The sequence below is a fragment of the Alosa sapidissima genome, chromosome 12, assembly GCF_018492685.1.
Source record: "Alosa sapidissima isolate fAloSap1 chromosome 12, fAloSap1.pri, whole genome shotgun sequence".
Classification (NCBI taxonomy): Eukaryota; Metazoa; Chordata; class Actinopteri; order Clupeiformes; family Clupeidae; genus Alosa; species Alosa sapidissima.
In genome coordinates, this window is record NC_055968.1 from 12249030 (window position 1) to 12272111 (window position 23082).

The window sequence follows — 23082 nt, forward strand, 5'->3', positions numbered from 1 at the left end:
TACTGCAGTGCGGAGTGCTGCTCTCTGTCTGGGGAGAAATGAAATATCACCTCCCCTGCAAAAGCCTGCAGTCAGCGAATGTTGTAATGTGGCCCTACACAACCTACTACACAGCCAACTGTCATTTATGATCAAGAGTCAAATTCTCAATGGCTTATTTATCATTTGGCAAGCGACAGACTCGGGATGACTTCTGCACCCCCACATAATAACTCTGTGGCTGTCTGGGAGACTGCAAACATTTGGAGCTGAACTATTTCCACCAATAGATTTTACATTTTAACGTCCCTTCACATGGAACCCATTATATTCATTTGGATATGATAAATAAATTCACATTTCAACACACCTTCGTTTGATGTCCACAGTGTTATAGTGACTTAAACGGACTACTAAAGGGGTGGATTTGTGATCTGACTGACAGTTTCAGAGTGATGATGGTGACTGTAATGCAGAGGATCTCCATCTCCAAAGAGAGGTCAGCTAGAGGAGCGTGCTGACCTGGGATGGTGGGGTGCCAGTTGATGTGGCTGATGGTTCTCTCCTTGCTGTGGTGCAGGTCAGTGAAGGACTGGTACTCCTTCATGTAGGTGTCGGCTTTGCCCCCGAAGGCTGCGTCTTCCTCGCTCAGAGCGGCCCAGTCGTCAAAGAACACATCCATGATCTCGTTCTGCTGGATGGCCAACTCAAATCTCCAGCAAGAAATAACAGCCACAAAAACACACATAACTCCAGTTAATAGTACCCCAACAAATATAGCCATAGGACAGAGCTCTGATGCACAGTGTAATATCCATTCTATTGAGTCGAGTCCATGATATAAGTCTTTGAACATTCGTCAGGATTTACTTGGTCAGACTCTTTGAGGGTACTCTTTCGTCAGACTCTTTGAGGGTTTTGCTGAGAAAGTTTCATTTTGACTTGACCTGAAGTGATTGAGGTTGAAATGACGGAGGACACAGACATTACAAATAAATGAAACGAGCTCAAAGGGAAGAAAAAGTTCAACAAAGATAACTGTGATGTGGTCTAGGGGGACTGAGGGTTTGGGGGCTGAGGGGGTTTTGAGGGGGTGCTTGCTTTTGGAAGAACGCTGAATAATTCAGTGTCAGTAAGCGCTCAAGTTTGAGTCTTCCTTCTGCACCCCCACAGCAGTTAGAAACGCCTTCCCAAAGCTGCACTGGGAGCCGAGCCCCATCAATCATGCATGCGTCTTACCTTACGGCAACTGACTTGACGAAATTCTTCAGATTCTCAGATCGCAGGCAGTTTTCTTTGTCCTCCTCAGAGAACTCCCGGGGTTCATATTGGGTGCACATATTCTTCGGATATGTCCTAGGGAACCAAATAGTTGGCTGGTAAATCAGCTGAACTTGAAAATCACACTGTTTAGGAATCACACAGAATCAACCCTTCTTGTTCTTCAAGCGTGGAAGTAGAACTAAACAGATTGTAGCAGAAACACCTTTTTCTTTTCCACTATTCATTCACAACTAACCTTTAACTACTAAGACCTTGGCCAGCACTATGATTTGGATGTGTGCTCCTTCCCTGCATTTTTCTATGAAGTGCAGTAGTATAACCACTAGCAAAATAGAGGGAGAGGAGTTCAAAGTCGGGGCCTTGTCCATCATTCTGTGGTCATCATTACTGAGGGCCTACCACTGAGTTTGAGTGCTTGCAGATATCACGTCGGGGATGGCCTGCGTCCCACAGCCCCTCTCCATCTCCTTCAGGCTGAAGGTCTTGTCCTGGTAGGAGGCGCATTCCATAAAGCCATCTTTGGTTTCCACAGCGTTGCGGTCGGAGAAGATGACTGGAGCGCCGAACTCACGCCTTATTCTGGAGATTTTATACTTTAACTACAGAGAGAGAGAGAGAGAGAGAGAGAGAGAGAGAGAGAGAGAGATAGAGAGAGAAAGAAAGATTTAGAACATTAGATGGTAAGCCACAGAGCACAAATGCATGAGTCTGTTTCATAAAATGCTGAAAATGACATGAACATTTTAAGTAACAACTCTTTTGCTGTATAACTTGTTTTTTATAAATATAACTAAAGGTTAGATGTGATGTGATAAAAAATCTATTGTATGTTTTTCAGTTGCATTTCTGTACCCTGGGCCTAGAGTCTGCGAAAGTCTCATCCTCTATCTCTCGGTCACTGCCCAGGGACACCCACGGTTGGGGCACCGGAGTCGTCGGTATCGCATAATCTTCTGAGTCATCCTCCTCTGCCTCCTCATTCTCCAGCTCTGGAGGCTGAGGAAAAATAAACAAAGACACAGACATTACAACTCACAACATTGTAACTTGAACCAGGATAGTTGTGTCTAGAGCATGGTAGATGTTAGCACACCTTCAGGAGAGAATGGGGAGGAAAACAATGGTCAGAGGAGTCTGACAGAGACAGCAGAGGCTTTGGTCTGAGGTCATCAGGAAGTGACATTTGGGCTTACCCGCAGGAGCCTCTCCTTGGCCTCCACGGTGAGAACCAGGTAGAAACTCTGTCCATACGTGAAGTCCCTGTCAAACACCAGTAGCATCTCATCCTCAGGGTAGTCCTGGTTAGACATCATAGAAATAGAAATTGGGGAGTTAATGACATAATGGACATAGAATCCGCTCAACGCACGTACATCTTACATTAAGCAACAAGACTGACAGAGAGGAGACCACAGTTCAAAACAGATGCCAATGAGTATGACAAACCCTAAAGCTGGGAAAGGACCTCCTGATTTTTTTAATCGCAAAGAACAACATTAAGTAGACATAACTTACAGACCGAGTTTGGTACGATTGGGAGTTAGATATGAGCACAAACATAACGATTGCGCTGTTGGCAGTTTAATGTCATAATTGCAACTATGGCGACCATAGAACAGACTGGTCAAGATAATATCAAATATGTTTGATTGAATCTGGATTGCGTCAACAAAGGAAAGAATGGCAAAGATTCAAATCTGTCACCCAAACATACAGCCGCGACTTAACACTGTGACTACCGTTGACTCCCTCAGACTTCCCATGATTTTCACGGACGTTGCATCCTTTCAAAATGGGGACATCTGTTCCCAGATTATGTGTCTTAATGACAATTATGGGTCTTTCTATTTTGGTGGGTTAGGTTGGGTGAGAGGACTGCACAGACGCCTAAGATCTCATTACACTCTATAGGTGCAGCTAAAGGGTGTGACTGCGATAGGCCCACTGCTCTTTTAACTACTTCCTGCTTGTCTTGACTGCCCTAAGCACTGGACCCATCCATCATAACGGTGGGACATTGTTGCTCTATCTCTCTGTGACAATGAGAGTGGCCTGACAGCTCACCAGCACGACTTGCTTGATGGGGCTGAAATCAGACACGGCCGCTCGGGTCTTCATGTCCTGCACAATGTCCTCCTTCCGCAGCAGTTTGTAGGGGCTGTCGCCGGTCACGTCCTCGTCGGCCCGGCACTCAAACAGCTCCTGGGTGGCCGAGGTGAGCACCATGGGAAAGATGTCACTGGGGGGTGCTGCAGAGAAGACAGTGGGCGTTTGGGAGGAGAGGGGTTGGGGGGAGAGGAAGTGGAGAGAGGATAGTGGATGGTTGGGGGTGAGAGAGTGGTGGAGAGAGGATAGTGGTTGGGATGGGAGGTGGGGTAGGGTGGGGTTGGGGGGATAAAAGGATGTCAGAGAGCTAAATGAATCCCAATCCTCTTATAAATGAATCATCATGAATTATGAATCAGCTAAATGACTCATCAATATCCAATCCGATGTGGTGTCGATGGACTGCACAACAGCATGGACTAGCTTATGTGTCATAACTTCTCTTTTGAGTCACAGCACCAGATTCCGCTTTGCTGAATCTGAGAGGGGTTGTGTTTCAGCTTGGCTTTTGGCTTCATGTGTTAGCAGAGCCTACACCGCCTCACACCCTGAGACATAAGAGCTGTACTCTTACACACTCCAGCTGACCACGCTTTAATTCTGACGCCCGACCCCTTGTAGATCAAAGACTGGATGGGTAGAAGGCCACCCCCTTTTTAGCTGAAACCACAGGCTCTTTTTCACTCAAAAATTTAAAGCATTCCTCTTCCATAACAACCTGGTGAGATGCTATTACAGTGACACACACCCATACACACACACAAACACACACAGACACACACAGTCACACACACACACACACACACACACACACACATACAGGGGCCCTCTTAATGACCCCCTTGGCTGAGTGTAGTCTATGTCTCTTCCTAGGCGGCCCCTAACATCAGTGCTCTTGACACACAGCGTGCAGGGCTTTGCATAATCACAGAACTCTTGCACTTTAGCTCTCGCCACCCTCTTCAAAAGGCTTTCGCCAGAGGTTGCTTCTGCTGGGAGTTGACAGGGGACCAGCAGTCATGAGGGGTGTGTGTGCGCGTGTGTGTGTGTGTGTGTGTTTGGCTCTCTAATCCACCTGGATCTGCACATCATCACTGGGCTACTACCTTGGCTCACAACACTTTGTTATGTAAGGATGGGATGTACACAAGTGAACTACAGCGATGTGCATGTGATCGTTTGGTTTTGAACGATCCCTATGTGAATGGCAGCTTTAACTAGCTGCCCAAACCCAGTAACCTACTGCTGTGTTACTGCTTCTCATAGTGTTTCCTCTGTAAAGTTGTGTCATGTGTTAATGAATAAAGAAAAAATAAAGAAGAAAAGGGATGCATGTTATTTAGAGCAATAGCTAAAACAGTAATAAACACATCAAGTACCTTCAAAAATGCCTGGAAGGAATTCTGTTTTGAGCTGTTATCTATTTCCTCCTAAACCTTGTTTCTTTCAGGACACGGGTCATGTCCTGGGCAGGAATGTTTCTTGTTTGAGTTTTCACAGTTCTCACAGTTTTTTACCCTTGGATGTCTCTCTCTCTCTTTCTGTCTCTCTCTCTCTCTCTCTCTCTACCTTAATTCAGCTGGCTTTCGGTTCGACTTGGAAGAGACTCCAGACAACACATGACCCTGACTTCTCCCCCAAAACTCAACCGAGGACAAAACACGTTGATGAGGTCTCGTCTGCCGAGCAACCAGGGCTTAGCCGGGCAGAAGGCGCTATCAAGTTGCACCCACAAAAGTGTGGGTGATGTCATTTAAGGTAAAAAGATACACTTCTGCTCCACGCGTTTGTCATAATAAGAGGGAAGGTTTAACCAAAAGTGTGTTTTTTTTTTCAGGGTGGTGCTGGGAAGAAGAATTAGAAGAAGAAGAAGAAGAAGAAGAAGAGAAAAAAACAATGACAGTCTTGAAAGACAAACTGACAAAAAAGAGATAAGACTGAAAAAGACCTGTAAACAAATACCCTTTCTGAACCTTCGCCGTGTCCACAGGCACTGCAACCATATACAGAGGCTCACATGAAAAAGCACTGAGTGGAGCGGGCATATGCTTACTGCTCAGTGTCGGCTATGATGAGCATTCTGTGAACATGGTATGACATCATTGATCTGACAAAAAGATCCTCAGGCTACCCTTTATTGACCTCGCATACTGTAGTCAATACATTTCACTAGTGCTACCAATGGATGGGTTTAAAGATGGATCCCTGACCACAGACCACCATCCTAAGGCTGGTTGTTAAATGTCCAAAAAGTGCCCTGGATAACATCTTTTGGAAAACACCATGCTTAGAGTGGCTCCTCATCAGAATAGTACAGAACATCAAAATACATATTGTTACCAAAAGGCTATGAAATTGCACTTGCAATTGCAATCTTACACAACATATATAAATCTTTAAAATCTGTTAGATTAACTGTGACTGTCTGAGGTAATGGAATGGATGTTTATGGCAGAAGAAAATTAGTCTGCATTGCATCCATCACTATACTACAACATGTATGTCACAGTGGATATGGCCTGTCATGGTTCATCAGATAGCCTAACACACTAGGGAAGTCTATTTGATTATTAGCTGAAACGGTGCAGTCAGTTTAAACTACGCCATTGCTTGTGAGTTTCCCAGACATGTGTTTGTAATTTCACTATCGTGAGCATGATCTCTGGCCAAAGAGCCAAAATGAATGGGATAATGAATGGGACGAAGAGGAGCCAGGAACAATACAGACACTGAAAATAGTATTGTGCAGCAAAGTGGCTGCTCCTGATCCCACAGTACACTCCAAGAGTCAGAGGTGAGTTGAGGACTGCAACACAACAGCCCTGTGCTACTGGGAAGAAACACTGAAAGCTCACGGAGCTTCCTGTGGAATTTTTGGTGTAGGCCTAGTTCTCTAAAAGGTTCTGTGAACTTCCCAGTCCAATATAAGAGTAAAGCAGACATACCTAATAGCTGCATTATTTTGGGGTTTCTTTTTTCTGTGGTTGGTTAGTTTGAATGTTTTTGTTGTTGTTAAGGTTTTTTATTTTATTTTTACCCTGTTATAGTCATCTCATGTGCTTCTTACCAGTTTCAGCAAGATTTTCAATAGATGATGCAGCACCATTCTTCTTATCTATATATATAGATACAAAACAGGAACTTAGTGTGAAGGGCTAAAGAAAAAAATGATCAGTAAATGACACATCAAACTAGCACAGCGGTTTTGTGTTTCAAAATTTGAAAAATATGCTATTGCTTTGATAGTGAAATATTAAGTCCTTTGTATATTCATGCTAGCATAAAAAGAGGAGAGTTTTTGCTTGTTTGTTTTTGCTTAATCTATGGATTCTGTGGATCATATTTACCTTTCCCTTTGCTGCTTGCTGTGCTCCTAGGTCTTTGAGATGCCATTGCTGCAACAACAACATAGTCATGAAATAAAAAATAGGCCTAGAGTTAGAAGTAGGCTACAGAACGAGACATATGGTTACACTAAAGAGCTTGGCCCTTAGGCTACACTCAGTAAAGAACTCGCTGTGTGTTCACTGTGTGCTGAGTGTGTTTCACTAATTCACGGATTGGGATAAATGCAGACCAAATTTCCCTCACGGGATCAAAAGAGTATATAGGCCTACTATACTACAATGCCTGATGGCAAAAGTTGAGAGACAGTGCCACCTAGTTGCACACAAGCTTTATGTTCGCAAAATGGGAGAGAGATCACACCGATGCATTTTTCAACACGTTCTCAACTTTACAGATTGGCAGGGATAAGGAGGTCTATCAAGTAATATATTTGTCCTTGAAATGCCAATCTCTGTGTGTAGAGTAGGCTACTGCTACAGTAGCTTATTGTTTCGACAACAAGAAGGCACATTCTCCGTCCCCACCAACTGATTTTTTCAATCTATTTAGCAATGTAAGATTGCATAGAACTAGGCAACCTGCGACAGACAGCTACTCTGCCCTGGCTAAAAGTATGGTAGATGACAAGAATTGTAAATGTAATTGTTTACATAAATTGATGAGCAGCGTATCTTAATGTAAGGTGAGATTCTCGGGCAGGTTGACATGCACAATCAATCCAATGCAGTCTATGCAATCAGTCAGTCGGAAACAATTCACATTAAAGTGGCGCAAACACAGTTGCCTACGCAAGATTGGATTTAATACTTTGAAGAGGGCAAATGACAATTTAGCCACAACTGTTAAAGTTAATGTTAGCATAACACGATAAGTTTGCGGTTGTCATGTGATAGTCTAGAACTATTTGGTTGATATGGATATAAAACATGAAGGCTGCTGGCAAAATAAAAACTAGCGTAGAAAACGAACATAGCATGTCAAGTTTACATTTAACGTTACCTTTAGGCAGGTGTCGCCTACTGACTTTGGCTGTGCCGTCACAATTTTTCTGTGGTTTCGTTTTGGCGTTTTTCTAGCTTCCGGCATCAAACGGGTTGCTAGTAGTTACGGGAAGCACGAGCAGTGGTTTCACCAATCACAACAGCTAAACATCCAGTCCATCATGCACACACGTGACACTCCCCTCAACTTCTTAACACAGTCACCTCACCTGTTCAGATTGCTCAGGGAGTTCTTCAGAGGTGTTCAACTTTTCCATTTTCTTCCATAATTACAATTCGAATAGACTGCAGATAAACAATCCGGTGAGAAGAACTGTGATATTTAATGTAATAGCATAGCATATTTTTTTCTAAACCGCAGAAGAGGATCAATGGACGTATGATTTCTGTTGATTGTCATAATTAGACACACAACATTTTTGCCGGTGAGTGTTGGTCTCGCCCGTATGGGCAGGATATCAGTCTCCTGAATTTATTTAAACTGACGCCGGTGGTGGCGCCCGAATATGATTGAGCTGGAGTGTGGTTAGGCTAGCATTTTGTTCTCCCCAGCAGATGTGCATCTAGTTATTCTGTGCTTTGACAGTTGATTGGGAAAAGTTTGTTTCCATGTACAAGATCAGCATGGAACAGTTTGATCAACTTTCTGATTGTGAGATGCAGTTTCTTATTCAGCATGTCACGGGTCAAAGCTCAGGTAGGCTAATTAAGCCAGATCCACCCCTTCCTCGTGTGTTACATATTAATTTGGTGAAGTGCAAAGTAAATTGTAAAGAGTTAACACCACATAATGTTTCCAGAAGCTTGAAAAACGTAGCCTATTTCAGGTCTAGGGTAAAGGTAAGGTAAGGTTACCTTCAGGCTATGCCATTGCCATCCAATAGGTCAGCTGGAGATGAACACTGAACTTCTATCAATTCAAATCAGAAACAACAAAAATTACAGTTTTAGGATTTTACATGGCCTCTCTCACTCTCTCTCTCTACCCATGTCTTTCTCTTTGTCTCTGTCTGTCTCTATGTTTTCTGTTTTTTTTTATTTATTTGTGTTCTGTTTCTTCCAGATATGGATGAAACTATTTACAGGTCTGCAAATGATCCCAATGGAAATGCTCACCCATTCTGGTCAGATTCTCCAAATTTGAACTTTAAGGAAGTGGAACGCTTTAGGAGGAAACTCAAGTATTTCTTCATGAACCCCTGTGAGAAGTACAAAGCTCGTGGGAGAAAGCCATGGAAACTAATTCTGCAAATAATCAAAGTTGTCATCATTACAGTTCAGGTAAGAACTAATAACCAAAATCTCCTTTTAACAGTGTGTAGCCATGAAGAAATTATTGGCATGACGTGTATCGTTTTGATCTGGTTATTTTTTGTGTGTTCTAGCTGGTCTTATTTGGACTCAGTAACGAGATGGTTGTAACATTCAGAGAGGAAAACCTGATGACATTCAAGCATTTATTCCTTAAAGATTACACAGATGGCACTGCACACACATACGCACTGTACACAAAGCAAGACATGTATGACCACGTTGGATATGTCATAGAACAGGTAGGCCCTTACTAATCATTTTGGTATGCAAGATGGCATAATATTGGATTAGTGCCTTCTCTTTATTATCTTAAGAAGCACACACATGAGAGCACAAGCACACTTCGTGAGCTGGATTATTTTTGTTAACACTCTAACAACACCTGGCTCTTTATGGCTCTGAAACGCTTTCAAAAAAGTGTTCTACTAAATGGTCAAATGTGACGGATAAGTAATAATAATGATGCTAACAGACCTGATTTATAAATAGGTCTATATGTAAAAGTAATAGCTTTTATTTTGGAAATTGCACATACCATTTGTGTCTAGGTATTGTGTGAAACCTCAAGACGATCATGTTCAAACTCAAGATGGTGTGGGTTTTTGGTTTGTGTGACCTTTCCTCTTCGTTAGTTTACCAACCTCAAAAACATTTCCGTGGGAAACCATGCATATGAGAAGATTGGTCTATCCTACACCCCTCTCGTACTGTGCCAAGAGTCCTACAGAAATGGAAGCATCTCGCCAGGAAATGAGACCTTTGACATTGATGCACAAGTGGACGTTGGTAATGGTCTACTCAAAAAACTTGGTGCTTTCTGTGAAGGTGTCCCCTTTGTGTCCTTTCATCTTCAACTGTCCAACTGTTTTTTTCCCCCCCTTGCTAGAGTGTGTGGAAATCTTTCCAATGGTCCCTTTTCACCAAACGCCTGGGAACCCATTTCCAGCAAATCTTACTTTAGATTTCAAAAGGTATAACAAAAACCATTCAGTAAATTAGACTCCAGGCTAAATACAAGCTTTGCTGCTGGATGTGTGAAGTGTACACTATGCATATATTGTCAATGGCTTTGTTTAATGCCTTTCACTTTGCGAACTTTATTTTTTTGCTTCCAGACTGCTGGCTGTGAACATTAACTTTACACTGAAAGCCATCAATCTGCAGACTGTCCAACATCATGAGTTGCCTGACTGCTATGACTTCGATATACTGGTATGTCACCTGACCAACCCTCCCTGCTTGTCTACAAACTTCCTTCCTGCAATTTGTCATTTCAAGACATGCGTAACAAAAGGGAACCAAATATGCCCTTCCACTCTGCCTGAGTTTTCCACCAGGATTGTGTCCTAAACTCAAAATAAAATGTTGAGCCATAATGTTGGTGTAAGAATTTCCTATAAGGTTGTGCGTGTTGGGGAAAGACAAATATCATAAGGTTTATGAGTAACATGTGACCAGTTAAATATAAATAGAAAAAAATGTCTCTGTGAACAGATCACCTTCAACAACAGAGCCCACAGTGGCCGAATCAAGGTGGATTTGGATCATGATGTTGAGATCAAAGAATGCAAAGACTGGAATGTCACCGGCACATGTGAGCAATCCAATATTTGATTTTGTTTGTCATATCTGCCAGATGGTGTAAATTTCTTGTGTACATTTGATGAAAGAGGAAGCATTTAGCCTGTCCTGCACATGTGTTAGGAAAAGAACAAGCTATAAGAGTCTCTCTCTCTCTCTCTCTCTCTCTCTCTCTCTCTCTCTCTCTCTCTCTCTCTCTCTCTCTCTCTCTCTCTCTCTCTTTCCCTTGTTTAGCCCCAAGGAATCTTGTCTACATCCTTTTCTTTGATACCATCATCATTCTGATGTGCCTCACATCTCTGATTCTCTGCTTGAGATCAGTTTTCACTGGAATAAAACTCCAGTCCGTAAGTCTCCCATTTTAATGGCATCAGCTGATCCAATACCTTGTTCTCCTAAACACTCATATGTTCAGATAATCCTAAGGTTATCCCACGAGAATGCCTGTCCTGTTTAGCATTTCAATATGACATTTGCAGAGGCTATATTTTCCCTGAGTCAAAGGCTCATGACTTGGTAATGGTATTTTCGACAGTCATAATGTATCACTGGAAGTATCACGGTCCTCTCATATTCCCCTTTTTATCCATTCGTAGGAGTATACCCAGTTTTTCAGCACCTTTTATAACAAAACTGTGCCCCGGTCTGACCAAATGGAGTTTATAAATGGCTGGTACTGCCTCATCATTGTCAGCGACGCTCTGACCATCATCGGCTCCATCATAAAAATTGAGATCCAGATAAAGGTGAGAGAGGTTTGTGGACGTGCACAGGAGTGTGTGAAGGAGAGATCACGAGATGAATCACACAGAGGTTACCTCTGTTAAATAAACAAAATCTCTATGATCTGTAATGTCAACTTGAAGATGGTGGTCAGTCATAGTGGTGCTTTGTCAGTATGATTAATGTGATTTCGGTTCAGTGACAGGTATGCTAAGGGTTGTAAAGGAATGTAGCCATGTTGATGTGTGACTAGCATGATTACCTGGAAAGTAAACGACTCTAAACAACCGGCATGTTTCACCAGGATGTGACCACCTATGACCTCTGCAGTATTCTCCTGGGCACTGGCACCATGCTTGTGTGGGTAGGGGTCCTGCGATACATGGGCTACTTTAGGAAATACAACGTAAGATTGTTTTGTGTACTACAGTGTTGTTTATTTCTACTTCTCACATTCCTCATTCCTTCATTAATTGTTGAACTTCTGTCAAAAAGAGTACATCACATAATGTTAGGACTAGCAACATCTAATTTCTTTTGAGTGGTGTCTTTAACATTTTGTGCTGACTTTTTTTGTTTTTTCCTTTGAAAGATTCTCATCATAACTCTGAGAACAGCATTCCCAAACGTGATCCGGTTCTGCTGTTGCGCTGCCATGATCTACCTGGGTTATTGCTTCTGCGGGTGGATCGTGCTGGGGCCATATCATGAAAAGGCAAGGCTCACATTCTTTAAAATACATCAACAAAATGTGGACACCATAAAGTCAGAAATTCAAGCAAACATGGGACTACCCATAGCTGTAAACTGTGATTTAGATGTATACAAATTCATATATATTTATTTAGCTGACACATTTAAAGGTGCTCTAAGCGATGCCATGCGTTTTTTAGGCTAAAACAGTTTGTCACTTACTGCAAACATCACCTAACCAACCGCTAACTGTCTGTGTCCTGAATACACTGTAAAAAAACGCAATCTCTGTGGACAGTCCAGGGGCCTGTACTACGAAGCGGGGTTACTGGCTTATCTGGGTAACTTCGAGAGTAACTTGATCACGTGTGGCATAACTTCCCGATTAACTCGTACTACGAAAGGTGGATATGTTTTAACCTAGGTATGCTGCCATGGCAATTTACCCTGCATCTCAAACCTGCTCCGACGAGGTTATGTTCTTGGTTAACCCGAGGTTTCCGTTAACCACACCCTTTATAAGTAGCCTACCACGTCGGCGTACCTGGATGATCCATCCAAATCATGAGGGGCTCTCTTCGCAGGACGAGGGGTTTTAGAGACCGCCATATATAGACTATAGCATATATATATATATATATACACACACACACACACACACACACACACACCCGGACGATATTCTCTATGAACATATAGATTGTCAGCCGAAGGAATTCGTTATCTTTGTCAGATGATCTAGGCAGAAGTCTCTTATGTCACCCGTCATAGCAATACCCTTACGTGAACATTCATGTATTCCATCTAATCGGTGATGCTGAACATCTGAGAATACTGTATGTCCGAAAATAAATCGGACATAGCCTAGCCTACAGTAGGCCTAATAAATGAATCACAATTTTAACAAACTTGTTGAATTGAATGTCATATTACTGTACCCTGCACATAAAGGCTACACATTTCCACAGCACCAGAATCCGAACGAATGCCTCCCTCAACCCCTTCCACAATCGCCCTTCCACTATTATTTTGCGAAGGCCAACTCCTCTGCTACTGTAAAACACTCCTTAGTAGGCTAGTGTTCAAAGACACATTTTTCTTGTTAGCTGTAAAACAGAGGCTAAGTGGAGGCTATAAGCATACTAGGCCTACATGTTTTCATAATTAAGAAATATTAATGCAAGCTATAACTATATAAACCTACTATTCTGAATAATGTGTTTGTGTTTCATTTTCACCTGCTGCCATGTGCGTTTGGCAATGGTGTTGCATCTGAAATGTTCACAGGATTAGGCATACACTAAATCAGTCAATGGGGGCTACTTAAACATTCAATTATCCTATTACTGTAATCTATATGCCCACTTCTAAATTGTGTTGCATCTGTAGGCATTTCTATGAACTCAAAATAGGCAATTTAATTATTTAAACTCATTTCAGACATTCCGCAAGCTAATCCTCCGTAACACATATTTGAAGAACATGTGGAAATAAAACTTTACTTTTAGGCATTAAGGCTACCCGATCTGCAATACATTGCCAACAGCCTTGCTTTGTTCACTGCCAACGTATTTGATTTTTGTCGTAGAGTGGGTTTTAATTCCTCATAACTTGTCATAATAATTGTGCATTCCTCATCCGTAAAAGGTGATTGCGTCATCATTGAAAGTGTTGACTTGCGCTGCAACACGCCCCTTTTATGTGAACGCGCACAAACTCCAATTAGGTTAACCCCGGCTCAACAAATCAACTTCATAATCAGCGTCGTAGTTCCAAAAACGCTCCAAAAACGGCAACAAAAACAACCTGGGCAAACCTAGCCCATAAAAACATAACAAACTGTTCCAGCAAATCACAGATGAGATGCGCGTTTAGGAGAGTTTCAATTGCACGGGAGGGGGAGGAAGTAGCGAGCTAGCTCTTTGTTTTGTTTGAAAGTCAACAGAAGTGACATTACCCAGCATCGCTTAGAGCGCCTTTAACCAAAGCAACTTACAAATGAGGAACAACGTTCAGGCTCCATTGAAATAGGAGACCTTTTTATGAAAATAAAAAGAGAACTAAGGTAATCGGGTGGAGAAATTGAGTTGAAAATAACACAAAGATATAGTTCAGAGAGGACGAGGAAGAAGGAAGTGTATGGTAAGTGTAAGTTAGCAATGTTAGGGTTCATTATTAAGGGGACAGAGAACACCCTTTCTCTGCTTCCTATAATGTGCAATATGTAGCCCTCGCTCATCCAGTGACACATTCTAGGTCAATAGTGTATAGACCTAGAACCTACTGGAAAACAAATCCTCTGTGAATGTGGATCAATCAAATATACAGATTTTTCTGATACTGTTGGATAATCAAAGATGGAGGTTTGATGACTTGCTGATGGTCAATGATATTTTTGGACTAGGTTTGGGTTAGCTGGTATATAGCTAAATTTAATGCAACAGCCTAACTGGAGGTGTGACACATACCTGTCAACATTTAGTTACCTTACGCATGCCAGTTATGTACAGTATCCACCAGCTTCCTGCCTGCAGCCTACTTCCAAAACTCCAAAGCTGCTTGCTGTCAGATTTGTGGGCAGCCGTGGCCCACTGGTTAGCACTCTGGACTTGTAACCGGAGGGTTGCCGGTTCGAGCCCCGACCAGTGGGCCGCGGCTGAAGTGCCCTTGAGCAAGGCACCTAACCCCTCACTGCTCCCCGAGCGCCGCCATTGAAGCAGGCAGCTCACTGCGCCGGGATTAGTGTGTGCTTCACCTCACTGTGTGTTCACTGTGTGCTGTTTGTGTTTCACTAATTCACCGATTGGGTTAAATGCAGAGACCAAATTTCCCTCACGGGATCAAAAAAGTATATATACTTATACTTCTGAGGGCACAAGTTCAGTGTATCAACAAAACTCAATAACAGTTTATGTGATGTGTTAATCAATTAAATTCCCAACAATTTCACAACAGCTAGTTCTGGAGTAGGCCATTCAACTAGCCCGCTTGCTTACGACGAGACTCAGGCTGCGCAGTCGGCACCCGCTTCCTTATTTGGGTTTTGGGTTGCCAGGTTTTAGCCTATGATAAAACGGTTGAAATTGAAACTAAGTGATCGTGTATGTGTAGAGTGTATTTCATACACAATCTGGCAACCTGAATGGATCAAAGATTTTAAAATGAAGTTTGATGGCCATGCAAATTACGGGAGTTTTCCGGGAGAAATAACAAAACGGGAGGGTGCTGGGAGATGACCTTGAAATACGGGAGAAACCCGTGAAAAACGGGAGTGTTGACCGGTATGGTGTGACAAAGCATAAGGTTAAGTTGTTGGCTGTGTTCCGGTAATTGGAAGTTGTTGTCTTTTAATCATTCTACGTTGTCTTTTAAGTCTTAATTATCCTACTTTATGTACTTTAACTATTGGCCCTTTATGCTTTTATGTACTATTACTCTTTGCTTTTGTTCTTGAATTACCCGTGTATGAAATGTGCTTTATAAATAAACTTGCCTTGCTTTACACAAGCCACACAGAGTGTCTCTTTTAACAGTTGTTCTCTCTCAATTGTTTTGCGTCTAGTTCCGCTCCCTGAACACCGTTTCTGAGTGCCTGTTCTCCCTGATCAATGGCGACGACATGTTCCCCACCTTCAAAGACATGCAACAGAAGAGCTACCTGGTGTGGCTCTACAGCCGCGTGTACCTGTACACCTTTGTGTCCCTGTTCATCTACATGGTCCTCAGTCTGTTTATCACCCTCATCACAGACACCTACGAAACTATTAAGGTACTGGCAGAACGCTCTTTGTTTGGTAAATCGGTTTGGGATCACTTTACTTGCGTTTACATTTGACATTTATTTATTGATTCATTTGGTAGACATTGTTTTTATCCAAAGTGACTTATATATACACATGTCAATTATACTACTGTACAAGGACCATTGTACCCAGAGCAACTCGGGGTTAAGTGCCTTGCTCAAGGACACAACGGTGGAAGCCGGGTATTGAGGCCACAACTTTACAGGCTACTGCACGGATAGTCCACCCATATGTTAAGGTTCATGTTCACCATGTAAAGTTGTTGTTGTTGATCAATTACTGAACATCACCTTGACCAATTCCAAAGTCTAACTTTAACCTTAACCATACATGTATAGCTAACAGAGTGTCAACACATGGTTATTGAATTAATCTGTTAAAGGCTATACAAATCTAGACCTTTTCACCAGTATTCAAATGGATTGGATAGCCCACAGCCAACATTGCTATGACTTGCACAGCATGCATGCCTATACCAGAAATGAATTGACATTATGGAGATGTATTTTCTGAATCTGAGCCAACCTGCTAGTAACTTCTCTTTACTTCTCTCAGCATCAGCAGCAGGAAGGCAGTCTAGAGTCTGAGCTGCACGCCTTCATATCCGAGTGCAAAGACCTGCCCGACTCTGGCCATTACCGCCTGGACCAAAATCCTACCGTCTGTTTCCACTGTTGTCTCCCGCAGTGCAGGTGTTTCTTTACACTCTTTTTACTCTTTACTCTACTTTTATGGACCCTTTCAACAAGGTAAACACAAACAATGCTTGAACATTCTATTTGGGCCCCAATCTACTTCCTCTGCATTAAGATAACATATGGAATGTTAAAAAGGAAGTCTTGTGGGGCCAACTATGATGCTGATAATGGAACTCTCCTGAAAGGGTCCATTGACCAGTGACTGCTTCTGTGTGGTCATGTATATTGTGAGAGAGATTCTGATGTTGTCAAGCTGAAGAAGGGAAGGGTTTAGCACTAGAACGACCGTTGACTGTTGAGCGTTGGAATTTAGGGGCCGTGCACACGACGCCGGTTTTTGTGAAGCCGGTGAGGTTTTGTTAACGGTTACGCCTTGCATGTACACGACGCCGGCAGTTTAGGAGACTGAAACCGATAGCTTTTGAAACCGGCTTCCAAAGTGGGAACTTTTGAAACCGCCGGCTAACTTTCGCCGTGTAGACGGCTGTAGGTGCGAAGCCGGCAACTTTATGACGACATAGCCCCACCTCTCAACTCAGCCACGGCACTCGACCTGACATGTTGCTTGTCAAAACAAACCAAACCATTTATTTATCATATTAAAATGTTTTTCTTTCCCCTGTCATGATTTATGTGCACAATGTAGCCTATCAGCCTTTAGTGGCTAAGTTAGAAGCACACGTTAGCTTAACTTAGTTAAACATTAGCTTACTGCATGTTAGTGTTTTCTCCAGTGGTGCTCAGACCTAATGCAATGCGTAGGTTAAAGGAACCGTATGTAGGATTTTGGCCAAAACTGGTACTACAATCACTTTCAAAATACTGTAGAGCGGTGTACACCGCAGATGTGGTAACTAGAGCAGAGCTGGCAACCCAGATGAAACACTACTGAATTTGTGATTACTAGATAGGTGGAAGGTGGCGGATCAGGCTAAAACACAAATATGTAAACATCAACATCAGTTGAGGGCTGCAACTTCACTTTTTTAAATGACGATATCCTGGCCGGACTACTGTTGTCAGTGATATAAGTATTTGAAATTAGCATGATTTCCTAATGTCTAGTGACAAATCAGGGCCATTTTATGATTAATTGAATTACATTTCTTACATATGGTTCCTTTAAGTATTTGAAATTTCACATAGCAGTCACATACCTTGAAAATGAACTTTATTAGTTTAACAGTTGAATTGAAAACCGAATTGTCTGTAGTCTCCTTATTTCATGCGACGTCTTAACCAGAGCACTTATTAGACATTCTCTGGCTTAACAAACTGTTTCAACAATGTTTTCTTCTACGCGATTCACGCGAAATTGTCGTGAAGCTTCTGCACAGCGGCGCCATCGACTGGTCTGGCATATGCACTACAGCACATTTAGCCGGTTACACCTCTGTGTGTAGGCTACACGCGAGGTTTTTTCTTGCCAGAGTCGTTAAAGGTATGAAAGCGGTAAGAGAAAATCCACCCGGCGGTGTCGTGTAAACGGCCTCTTAAACTCAAACATTTCACCAACAGAACTCCGTAAGTCGGTATATGGTTAAATGACTCATTACAGGGCAATTGAAGACTCTCTCGCCCGCCCCTACTGCCTGTAGGAAGAATATCCCACTTGCACGTTCGGTGTATCCGACCCACCGACCTTCAGTCTCACAAAGTCTCAGACATTTTGAGAAGCAGGATCAGTTTACATCCTGCATCCCCAGCACAGAGGCAGGTTAACGAAACACTAGCGATTGTTGCAAACGTGTGTATAATGGCAGAGCCGGCAAAGAATCAGCAAAAACCCTTGACGGAAGATGCAAAAAAAAGGAAAAAAGCTTCAGACCGAGCGAGGGCTCGCACACATATCGACACGTACAGACGCTAGGGGGAGCTTCGTCAAGAAAAAGCATCAGGCTTGCCTGGTGTCCCTTTAAGAAAGTAATTTTTTGAAAAAGAAAAAAAAAAAAAAGAGTTGCCAAAATGACCAGTCACAGCCTTTGTAGTGTTCAAGGCAATGGGAGTTGGTAGAGCATGAAAAGCCTAAAAAAATCTTTAATAATCTTATTTAAATAAATTGGTGGTTTGTATATTCATTGACTGCTTCGTACAAAAAGATCAGCTGCTTATCATGTATTTCATTGCACTTTTTGCAGATCTGATGATTATCAAGAGAGACTGCAGAGTTAGTTGCTACCAGAATGCAATTGCACCACACGAGAAACGGCGGAGAAATGTAAAAAAGTTGAATTGTACTGAAATCAACATTACTGTACAGCTTTATAATCTGTAGTTGAATGTGTTGCATTATAATACAACAACAATAATAATGTTGGTGAGCTATTATTGTCATATGTTGTATGTAAGACCAATGAAGTACTTTAGGCAAGAGGGTCTTATTTGATCTTTTTAACATTTTGTGTCTGAAAATGAAATGTGGGACTTGCTTTAAATATACACAGTAATAATTATGCACACTGAGCAAGTACACCAACAAAATGTAGGCAATATGTTTACAGTACCTTTTACACACATTCTGATGCACTTTGGCACTTTTTCTAAGTATTGTACCTGTCTGCAATAGGTGGAGGATGAGGTGAAGGACAGTTTTTATGCACTGTGTTTTCTGTAAACCTGTATAGATAATCTTGCTTATGGGGTAAGGAGTCATCACAAAAATATGAGTAATAGCGTGGTCTTCTGTCTCTAAAGATTATAAAATTATAAAGATTGTTAAAATCGATCAATGTATAATGGTGCTTTGTTTAGATTCTGAAGAGAAATAAATATTGTGATTTGTTATGTGTTCAATAGCAATTTACTGGAAGCTTGTGGAAGCATATTACCTGTGAGGAGCAGAATTTATTTGATTTATTTATACATTTATTTATGTATTAGTTAATTGTCCTGGGGGGTATTCCAGAAAGCAGGTTTACTGGCTTAAATGGGTATGTTAACCCAGAGTTAGCGGTAAACCTGGGATTTCAGTTCCAGAAAGCTCAAAAATGATCAGGCTATGTAAGTAACTATGGTAACATAGGCTCTGAACTTAACCTGGTAGGGGGTAGGTTTTGTTCAGGTTATGTTAAATTATGTTCGGTTATTTTAGTGCATGTTCAATCAGGCCGCTATTTTTACACTTGTCACGCAATGGCGTTTCATTTTGACGAAGGTCCGATTGACAAAGAAGCACCAAATCATATAATATTCATCCGTGCAATTCACCGTGAGAGGGCGATAAGACCACGACATCACATGATGGCCTATCCATTCTTTTCCAAATGAGTTTTTCAAGAGCGCTAGAGTTTTTCAGCTGAATCGTAAATATAGGCTACTTGAAAAGCATTCTCCATCCCTACATTACGCATGGTGGATTAGAATAGAATAAAATAAATATTTAATGTAGGCTAGCTAGCCTACACCATATGGACATTTGTGTTTGGCTCACCAGACAGATGGACAAACAACATCTCAGACACATTGAAGACATAGGCTAATTAAAACAACTACAGTACAAAAAAGGGGAAACATAGCCTATAGAAAATTAATAAATAAGTTTAAATATAGCTGTACAGCTCAGCCTGGTATGCATGTTGTCACTAAGTTTGGTTAAAAATGCTGATGGCATTTGGGATAAAATATTGTTTTAATAGGCAGTGATGTTGTACTCGAGTCCGGTCTCGAGACCGATTTCTGCTTTCTCGGACTCGACTCGGACTTGTTCCTTCAAAGACTCGGTCTTGACTCGGTCTCGGACCACAGTGGGAGGAGAAGGACTCGTAATTTCAGACCGAGTCCTCGAGACCAACGCATTTTTTATGTTCATATAAAAAAAAAATGTATGTTCATATCAAAAAATCAAAATGAAATTTCACGGCGGCCGTCTTTGCCCCTTGTTGGCCTTGGTGCCCCCTTCTTTCAATATTCTGCTTTGCGTCCGTTTAATTTTATTTAGCCTATAGCCTGTCAAAATAATCTTAGCATCACAGCGCAAACTAATTCAGTTTTACACAGTGGAGAAAATGACAGCGCATGGCAAGACAGAAAGTGCGTCCAAATTCACCCATTCTTCTCAGTTGAAATACTCGCAATCGCTAAGCCTACTCATCACACAGGCACATGTATCACATCACATGAAATAACTTTTCCTCAGCTTTTAAACAATGTTAGCCGCTAATTGCTGTGGTGAACGGTTCGCGACAAACCATATATCAGAATAAACAGCAGACCTTACCGAACACAAAGGTGTAAAGCAGTCCCCTGTACAGTAAGCCGTTCCAGAGTATTCCGGTTAAATTAAAAATGTAATCTGCAGCAAGGTCTACATTCATGTCTCCAACTTTGGTCTTTAGGTTTCAAAATGTGTTTAAATCGTTCTTCATGATTTCATAACAGGCCAAATACAAAATAAATGTTACAAATATTGCCTAGATATAGGTAAATATTAAAATCAGAGGATATACAGCTGAGTAAGAGTTTGTGAAAGGAGTCTTAATGATCAAAAAATGCTAAGCATGCATCAAGGTTGCATCAGTTTCTTAAAGCTGAGCTGTGCTTAAATTGTTCAATACATGATTCCATAACAGGCCAAATATAAAATAAATATAAATATTAAATATAGCCTAGACATCTAAATATTAGATGATCAGATGATTTTCTATGTAATATGTCATGTTTCATGTTTTTGTAATGTTTCATACAGTGATTCAGGTCTACTGCTGTGAATAGGCTAAATACAACTTTGATTATTTTTATAGCCTACTACTGTATAGTTAACTTTGGCCTTGGTGCCCTGACATGTGGCCTTTGTGCCCCCCACCAAATATGCCCAACTGAAGGCCAAGTGGCCTTGCCCCTAAAATGGTGAAATTCCAAGCCTGGGCCTAACTGTTGATTATTAATTGGGATGATATTAAATCATATGAAAACTGACATGTTTTTATGGTCTTGGTCTCGACTCGGTCTCGACTCCTAAAGGACTCGGTCTCGACTCGGACTTGCTTCCTCAAAGACTCGGTCTTGACTCGGACTCGACTGTATTTGAAAACCAACGGACTCGGTCTCGACCCTTCAAAGACTCGGTCTTGACTCGGACTCGGCATAGGCGGTCTCGTCCCCATCACTATTAATAGGCTATACACGCTCTCCGACTGGGAGTTTTTGTAGTGTTGGAGACGCAGAGCATATCGGCAAGCTGTCGGTCGGTGCGTAAAGTTTGCCTTGCGCTAAATCAGTTCCTGCGCAACTTCATTCGTTTTCCTGGACACAAACCCACGAGGATCATTAAAGTGTAGTTTCACCAACTGGCAGGTCAGCATCACTTATTAAATTGTCCAAATGTGCACCGAAATGTGTCCAATAGGCTACACATGCCTTCCGACATTCACCCTTACGATGATGGAGCGCAAAAGTTTAACTTGGCCCACAGCTGCAGGACCCGCGTTAAAATAGAAAATTACATTTGGGATTCTCAAAGAATTCTATGGCCCACTCAATCTGTGACTACTAGGCTAGTTTAAGAAAGCATCATTCAAAGCAGTCAATACAATACGTGATGTCCAGTGAATTATTTAATTGTTCTTTTGACATTAAATAGGCTATCTTAAACATACGCATTTACACGGTCAGTTAGGCTGTTCTCTGCCAAGCAAGGTCTCGGACGCAGGCGCTTAAGTATTGCTCTTTTTTTGTTATTACAGTTCTCTCCTCCTCGTAAGCCTCGACTACTCCGACTCTAAAAAATACGGTGCTCAATTCCTTTCGCCGGTTTCACTCATGGTTTCGACTCTCAATAGATGATGCCTTTATAAGTTCGCCGTGAACGCGCACAACTCTAGGTTATCTAACTCAGGGTTGATTTAACTAACTGGTAACCGGTGTTTTGGAACCGACAGCTCGGGTTTAGTCGCCACAGGTTCAGACAACCCAGAGGTTAAAGGGGAACTTGGCAACTATTTCAACGTAATAAACCCGTTTAGAAATCATTCGGATGGTTAAATGACCTGTTCCGGTGAAAATAGTGACTTTCCCCGCTGCGCCTAGCGTCCCCAGGCGGAAAACCAACCTTGCAACATTGAGACTTACCGTCCCGGAAAGAGAAGTGAGAAACAAGAAACTCGTTTTAAATCGTGTTTCTTACCTTGTAATATCCACATAGTTCTGCCAAACTTATGCTAACCGTTCGCTAGCTTGTAAACAAATCCATGTGCTTTATCGTTACCTTTTCCCACAGTTTGAAATAGCATAGTGCACAATTTCTCCAGCAGAGGGGGAAATCCTGCCAAGTTTCCCTTTAAGTTTTATCTCAGTGTTTGTTAAACATCCTTTCTGGAATACCCCTCATGCTATAATTTTAATGTTTATCACAGTGAACTACCACCATTAGCTGGTGTCTTGCAGATTTACGTGCTGTGCGTGTGGCCACTGAGTGAAATGACGCGTAATGTAGCCTAGGCCTACTGTAAAAGTGTGGAGTTGGGTTAGTTAAACCATAGACATAATATACATTATTGTATATTATGTCTATGAGTTAAACAACTACAGTAGCCTATGTCGCCGGTTTATGACGAT

The 23082-nt window shown here is 41.9% G+C and overlaps 2 protein-coding genes across 6 annotated transcripts in view; one reads left to right on the forward strand and one right to left on the reverse strand.

Annotated features, from left to right (window-relative positions):
- Positions 1–7827, reverse strand: part of dnai3 (dynein axonemal intermediate chain 3) — a 27005-nt gene extending 19178 nt beyond the window's left edge. Inside the window, exons 1-9 of the mRNA XM_042056672.1 lie at positions 7717–7827; positions 6717–6764; positions 6437–6484; positions 3328–3512; positions 2457–2561; positions 2116–2259; positions 1663–1862; positions 1219–1335; positions 502–692 (exon numbers count right to left, since the gene is read on the reverse strand). Coding sequence (XP_041912606.1) covers positions 502–692; positions 1219–1335; positions 1663–1862; positions 2116–2259; positions 2457–2561; positions 3328–3512; positions 6437–6484; positions 6717–6762 — 1036 coding nt within the window. The 5' untranslated portion in view covers positions 6763–6764; positions 7717–7827. The remainder of the gene's footprint in view (positions 1–501; positions 693–1218; positions 1336–1662; positions 1863–2115; positions 2260–2456; positions 2562–3327; positions 3513–6436; positions 6485–6716; positions 6765–7716) is intronic.
- A 97-nt stretch (positions 7828–7924) lies between these two features.
- mcoln3b (mucolipin TRP cation channel 3b) lies at positions 7925–19312 on the forward strand. 5 transcript variants are annotated; one of them, XM_042056677.1, is made up of 14 exons: positions 7925–8021; positions 8782–8999; positions 9104–9271; positions 9665–9818; positions 9919–10003; positions 10148–10244; positions 10527–10626; positions 10848–10960; positions 11210–11359; positions 11641–11742; positions 11929–12051; positions 15592–15798; positions 16388–16563; positions 16721–16840. In XM_042056677.1, exons 2-14 carry the CDS (start codon positions 8784–8786, stop codon positions 16785–16787), a joined length of 1758 nt encoding a protein of 585 aa, XP_041912611.1. In that variant the 5' UTR covers positions 7925–8021; positions 8782–8783; the 3' UTR covers positions 16788–16840. The 5 variants fall into 5 exon arrangements, with proteins under 5 accessions (XP_041912611.1, XP_041912610.1, XP_041912607.1 ...); XM_042056676.1 differs by lacking the exon at positions 7925–8021 and adding an exon at positions 8081–8091; XM_042056673.1 differs by lacking the exon at positions 7925–8021 and adding an exon at positions 8236–8415 and having other exon boundaries at positions 16721–16842.
- Positions 19313–23082: the final 3770 nt, after the last annotated feature.